At 43.7% G+C, this 6619-nt stretch overlaps 1 protein-coding gene across 9 annotated transcripts in view; it reads left to right on the top strand.

Annotated features, from left to right (window-relative positions):
* Nucleotides 1–6619, top strand: part of LOC118749015 (zinc finger protein 583-like) — a 180913-nt gene that overhangs the window by 6504 nt on the left and 167790 nt on the right. For 8 of the 9 annotated variants that reach the window (XM_036483809.1, XM_036483802.1, XM_036483804.1 and 5 more), the window contains exon 4: nt 7–162. The exons of the other annotated variant lie outside the window; for it this stretch is intronic. In XM_036483809.1, the coding sequence (XP_036339702.1) occupies nt 7–162 (156 nt within the window). The remainder of the gene's footprint in view (nt 1–6; nt 163–6619) is intronic. 9 annotated transcript variants of the gene reach the window in all.

Raw genomic sequence — 6619 nt, 5'->3', positions numbered from 1 at the left:
AAAAAGATTAATAGCCTTCGATCAAACTATCGACGAGAATTAAAACGCATAACTCCAAATGCAACGCCCTCTCTGTATTATTTCGAGGCTATGGATTTCTTGCGCAATAATGATCAGGGTGAAGAATCACAAAACCTAATTAACGACTTCGAGGAATCTAAGGTAAGCCCAGATTGTGACTTAACCGCTTGATGCATTTAAGTTTATAATTCTACCATTTAACGTAACATCGCGTTTCTAATATTTTCCTAATCCTTCTCAAACCGAATTCTCTTATACTTTTTAACAGAGAAATACTTGAGAACTCTAATGTAAAATCAAGCTTTTTCACTAACGTTAGAGACTGTGGTTATTGGGTAACTAGAACACCCGGCGTACCTCGTTCTGCCCAAAATTATTTTTTTATTTAAACATTTGGTCCAACGTTTTCACAAACATTTCACGTTCACGTTTTTTTTTGTGATCGGCAGAAGGCATATTCTCCATTGCCATCTTAAATAACCTAAAGAAAGAGTTATTTCCGTGAAAAAGTTGTGGCAATAATGATCCGTTAGATGTCTTACAATTGTATTTGTAGGCATTTATCAAGAATTGTCTTTATACTGTTTATCGCCGTAAAGCAAGGACCGCCATGGTTCTGGTGGTTGATTTAACGGTGGTAATTAAACGGGTGGGCTTTAGTAGTCAGCCGCACCTTGTGTTTTAAGAAAACCAGGTGGAATTAACAAATGAAACTTGGTCAGGATGTTAAGGGAGGTATCCTCTAAAACATGTATAACTAAAAAATATAAATAATATCATTGTTTATAAGTTATTTGTTGTTAAAATTTCTTAAGTCGTTCCACTTGGTTTCCTTAACAAAAAAGCATTTGTGCATACTTTTATATATATAAATGCACATAACACTGTATTTAATACTTTACACACTTTTCTTTTATTTTATCTTGTATATAAATAACTTTAATTCAACTTTTATCGACTTGTAAATTACTATTGGGGTGTTCACAGTTCGTTCCAAATTGTGTCTGAAAATGTAGACGTCTACATTTTGAGACATCTTTAGCGTCAAACTGTGAGCACCCCTTTCTAGCAGTCGTCGCGAAATCGTCTCAAAACTTTGCTGGTGTTGCCAGACATTTCTTCTTTGAGTGCATTTTTTATGTCGCCTTTCGATTTTGTTTCTGAAAAATTGTAATTATTTAACTTAATTACCAATTCCTAATATTTGTTATTTCTTTTCCTTGATTTGTTTCTTTTCATCAGAAATTGCGCTCAAATTATATGCAAATACAGAAAACGTGCCCAATAAATAAAAAAAATGTGATTAGTATTGCCATAAAGCAACCCTGCTGCGAGGTTGCAAAATGTAGACGCGTAAAAAACATACCTTTGAGTGTGGCAAAATGTAGACGGCGTCGTTTTCCAATTTTGTATGGGAAACAACAACACCACAGATTTTACGGTTAGAAAACGTCTTAAAATGTAGACGTCTACATTTTGAGACACTATTTGGAACGAACTGTGAACACCTCAAATAACACATGGTTGCAAACTGACACATAACATGTGTTGCCATATTGTACAAAACAATACATACAAAGAAGGCAATGATTAAAAAGGAATACAGGGGAAATCAATACAAAAGAAAATGTTCAGCTCCTTTTCTTCGCAAAACAGAAAGGAGAATTCTATTGCCTGAGGGTTATAATCCCTAAGTGCGGCCGAAGGCCGCCTACGCAGAAAGGTGTTCTCTGCAAAAGGTGTTCAGCTCCTTTTCTTCGCAAAACAGAAAGGAGAATTCTACTGCCTGAGGGTTATAATCCCTAAGTGCGGCCGAAGGCCGCCTACGCAGAAAGGTGTTCAGCTCCTTTTCTTCGCAAAACAGAAAGGAGAATTCTACTGCCTGAGGGTTATAATCCCTAAGTGCGGCCGAAGGCCGCCTACGCAGAAAGGTGTTCTCTGCAAAATGTGTTCAGCCCCCCCTTCTTCGGCAACACAGAAATAATAATTCTACTAAGTAAAAATTCCGTATTAAAAATCCGCTTTTATTATTCAAAATTCCAGTCTGGTACCACTAAGTTGTATGTTATTTTGCTATCTTATTCATCGTTTATATGAAAACTTTAACAATAAATTATATAAGAACTATAGGGTTGCTAGAAAAAAGGGGGGTAGTTTTGAAATTAGGGGGTCCTATTCTACCCCCCTCATCCCCCCTTTTTCTAGAATTTGCCGTCCGTCTACTAAAATTTTCCCAATTAAACTTCGATCCTTGATGTCTCCGCGTTGTTGTTGTTGTTGTTGTTGTTGTTGTTGTTAGGTTTGTTCGTCGAGCAAAAAATTTGTACGAATTTGTACGAATTATCACGATTTTTGCCCAAATCGCGTTCGTGCAGACCAAAAAATTATCCAACACTCAAAAATTGTGAGAGCAAAGTGACAGTTCTCTTGGAGAGAAGTTGCAAATTCTTGCTGGAAAAAATTTTGCAAACACGAAAAACATGTGGTTGTGGCGCATGGTTGCATTTTTGTCTACAATAATTTGAATAAATTAGTTCGTTAAATTTAAAAATTTATAAACACGAGCGATTTTTTTATGAAAAAAGGAAGTAAATAATTGTTGATATAATTAATTTAGTTAATTCCAATGATTTGAACTTAATTCGGCTGAAAAAAATGGTATTCACAATCGGAATGCAATTGCAACCAGAGTCGATTTAAGAAACCCGACAGCTAGTACGAAGAAGAAATTTAAATGTATGTTAAAGAAAGTCAGAACAACAAGAAATATACATGTATATCCTGTTTTTGGCCATCCGAAAGAATTTTAAAAATTCTATAAAAAATTGTTATGTTTGAAATGCAACCGTGGACGCCAGCTGGCAGCGAAACTTGCAAATTCCTGCAAATTTGCGTTCGTGCAGAAATTTGCAAGTTTCTCAACATGAGAGAGAATTTGAGAGAATTTTTTCTTACTCTCTGATATTTTGAGTGTTGGATAATTCTTGCTGGATCTTCGACGAACAAACCTGTTGTTGTTGTTGTTGTTGTTGTTGTTGTATTGGCTACTAAGCCCCGTTCGGGGCGGTTCCTCCATCAACGTTGTCGTCAATTTCAGCTAGGGGGAGGCCCAGGAAGTGTGCGACTTCCACAGGGGCTGTCCATAGGGACAGGGGCGTTAGCTCAGAGGGGTTCTCAGGGCATGTGAAGAGGTGCCGGGAGTCATGTGGCGACTCTCCACATGCCGGGCATTGGTTGGGCACATCCTCGTTGATTCTACTCAAGTAAGAGTTGAGCCTGCTGCAATAGCCACAGCGAAGTTGGGCTATTTTATTTATTTTATTTATTTATTTATTACAGTCATTTGACCTATATACATTCACGTATATACATTTTAATTATGTATTGCAATATACAATAAAAGTAAAGTTAAATTTAATGCTTAAAATACGTTAACCTGTTACATTTTTCCTTCTAGGCTATATAATAGTATGTATATTTATTGTAGTGCGGGTCTCCCAAGGCAGACAAAGTTCTGTCCCGTCCACGTCCGGTGGTTGTGTGCCTAGAACGGCATTCACAGGGCGGCAGTCTACATAACTTGAGACTGATTTCCTGTGAATGCCGTTCAGAGCCTGTCGGTAGGTTGACGGGTCCAGAGGTTGTTTGATAAATCTCTGGACTTCGTCCGTCAGTTCGTAAAGATGCCTCCTGACGTGCCGTGGCGAGGGCTCTTCCGCGAGCAGCTGTCCGCTGGGATGGCCACGTCTGTGGCTCCCAGCAAGGAACTGCTTGCAGAGCATTATGTTATGCTCCTTTACTGGGAGCATCTGGGCCTCGTCATGTAGGTGGTGTTGGGGCGACATCAGGAGGCATCTTGTCGCTGTTCGTAACCCTGTTTTGGCAGGTCTGTAGCTTCATCCACTGCGTCCTGCTAGTTCCCGGCGACCATACGGGCGCTGCATAGTTTAAGAGACTATATTAACACCCTGGGGAAGCTTTGAGATGTAATCATTAAACAGTAGCGGGGACAGGACACCACCCTGTGGTACCTCCTGTTTAATTTTACGTGGCTTGCTAGTTTTGTCTCTGAAAATTACTGACGAGTGTCGACCACTCAAGTAATTCGCCGACCACCGTTTGAGTCCCTGTGGGAGTGAGGAGGCCTCTATATCTTCTAGTAGCGTTGAATGACTGACAGTGTCGAACGCCTTGGACAGGTCCAACGCTACTAGAATAGTTCCCTCACAGGGGCGGTTTCGGTTTAGGCCAAGAGTTATCTGAGTGTTTATGGCGTTAAGTGCTGTTGCTGAGCGCTGGGGTCTGGTGGTTCGTAAAGTACGGGAGCAGCAGGGCCTCGAGTGTCTTCGCTACCGGGGAAAGGAGAGTTATCGGGCGATAATACTCTCTTTTGTTTGTTTGTTTGTTTATTTATTGATTTATCCTAACACGCAGGACCCAAATTTTTCAGCATCAACATGCATATTCCGTCGGGTCCAATAGCTTTGGAGGCTTTCGCCTTCCCGATGGCTACCATAACCTCACCGCTGGTGAAAACAAGAGGCGCACTGGGTTTTGGCATTTTGTGCAGCCTTCTGGTCACTCGACGTTTGGCTTTACAGGAGGTTGCAGAATGAACTGCCGGCTAAAATAGCTCGCGCATCTCTCCGGGTCCGACGAAGCGTGGTCACCAAAGTATATCTCGACTCTGTCGTCACACTTCGTCGGGTTGGACAACGACCTCACGGTTGACCAAAGCTTGCTCACACCAGAGGCGAAGTTGCAGGTCTTCAAATGCTCTTCCCATTTCTTCCGCTTATGTACGTTCACAAGTTGCCGAATCTTCGAATTGAGATCCCTAATACGGGGATTTCAGGGAACGGACTGACGAAGTTTGTCGCGCTCATCAGCTAGAACAGCCGCTTCGGCAGGAAAGTTCGGACGTGGATCCTTAATACATCCTGCTGGGATGAAGCCTACATGAACGTCGGTTGGTATGGGTAGTGCAGTGAAGGCGCCCTCAGTAACATCCGTGAAGCCTTTCCAGTCAGCTTTGGAAAAGTTGACATAAGTCCGGTGATCCACGGAAGCAAAGTCGGCAGGTTTATCAATCGCGATGACTATGGTCAGATGGTCTGATGCTAGGGTCAGCATAGGTCGCCATGATACGCTGTTTATCAGACCAGCGCTGACAATTGTTAGATCTGGCGAGCTGCAGCAGCTGCCCATAATCCTGGTGGGTGCGTCGTCGTTCATTGTGCAGAATGTCGAATCGTCTATCTGCTCAGCCAGATGTATTCCCCTACGATCATTTGACAGGCTTAAGTGCCAAATATCGTGGTGCGGGTTAAAGTCACCAACTACCATACGGTTTTCACCTCTGAGTAGCGCACCTATTTCAGGGTGATATTCTGCCGGGAAGCTGCTGACAGGGGGTATGTATACATCAAATATTTCGAGCTCAACATCGCCTGACCGGATAGCAATACCCTGACATTCTAGGATGGTATCCCTGCCGTCGATGTCTGCTTCAATAAGACTATACTGCACGGTGAGGTGCGTGATGTACGCTAAACCTCCACCATTATGTCGCCCGCGATCTCGACGGTGCACGTTGTATCCGGCGCAATTCAACTTCGTCTCTTGGACCGCAGCTATTAATATTCCATGCCTTACCATAAAGACAGTTGTCTCCTCGATCTTGCTCTGGAGGCCGTTACAGTTAAATTGTAGCACCTTTTTGTGCCTTAGGAGACCGATTGTGATGTGTGGTTGTTGTTGTTGTAGCGGCTACAACAACCCCGCCCAGATCGGTTGATATCTCAGTCGTTGTCGTTAAGTTCCACTAACGGCAGCCCTAGGAAGCGTGCAGCCTCTATCGGGTCGGTCCACAAGGACAAAGCCGTTAGGGTTGTCGGGTTTTCCGGGCATGCGAAGAGATGTTTCGAGTCATGTGGGGTCTCTCCGCATGTCGGACACTCATTTGGCACATCCGCATTCAGTCAGGTATGAGTTTAACCTGCTGCAGTAGCCAGAGCGAAGTCGGGCTATTATTGTTCGTGTCTCCCGAGGTAGATGAAGCTCCGTCTTGTCTATGTCACGTGGTGGGGTGGCTAGAACGGCATTCACAGGTCTAGAGTCTACATAACTCGAGACTGACTCCCTGTGAATGCCGTTCAGGGCCAGTCGGTAGGCTGATGGGTCCAGAGGTTGCTCGATGAACCTCTGGACTTCGTCCGTCAGTTCATATAGATGCCTCCTGACGTGCCTAGGCGAGGGCTCCTCTGCAAGCAGCTGTCTGTTTGGGTAGCCACTTCTGTGGCTCCCGATCAGGAACTGCTTGCAGAGCATTATATTGTGCTCCTTTACAGGGAGCATTTGCGCCTCGCCGTGCAGGTGGTGTTCAGGCGACATCAGGAGGCATCCTGTCGCTGTCCTGAGTGCGGTGTTCTGTACAGCCTGTAGCTTCGTCCACTGCGTCCTACTAGTCCCTGGCGACCACACTGGCGCTGCGTAGTTCAGAACCGGCCGGCCTATTGCCTTGTATGTTGCCAGCAACGTTTCTTTGTGTGTTGCCCCAAGTACTGCCGGCTAGCGACTTGAGGACCTTGTTGCGGCT

The sequence above is a fragment of the Rhagoletis pomonella genome, unplaced genomic scaffold (assembly GCF_013731165.1).
Source record: "Rhagoletis pomonella isolate Grant_MI unplaced genomic scaffold, Rhpom_1.0 Rhpom_scaffold_00013, whole genome shotgun sequence".
NCBI lineage: Eukaryota > Metazoa > Arthropoda > Insecta > Diptera > Tephritidae > Rhagoletis > Rhagoletis pomonella.
This window is presented reverse-complemented; position numbering and strand designations above follow the sequence as displayed.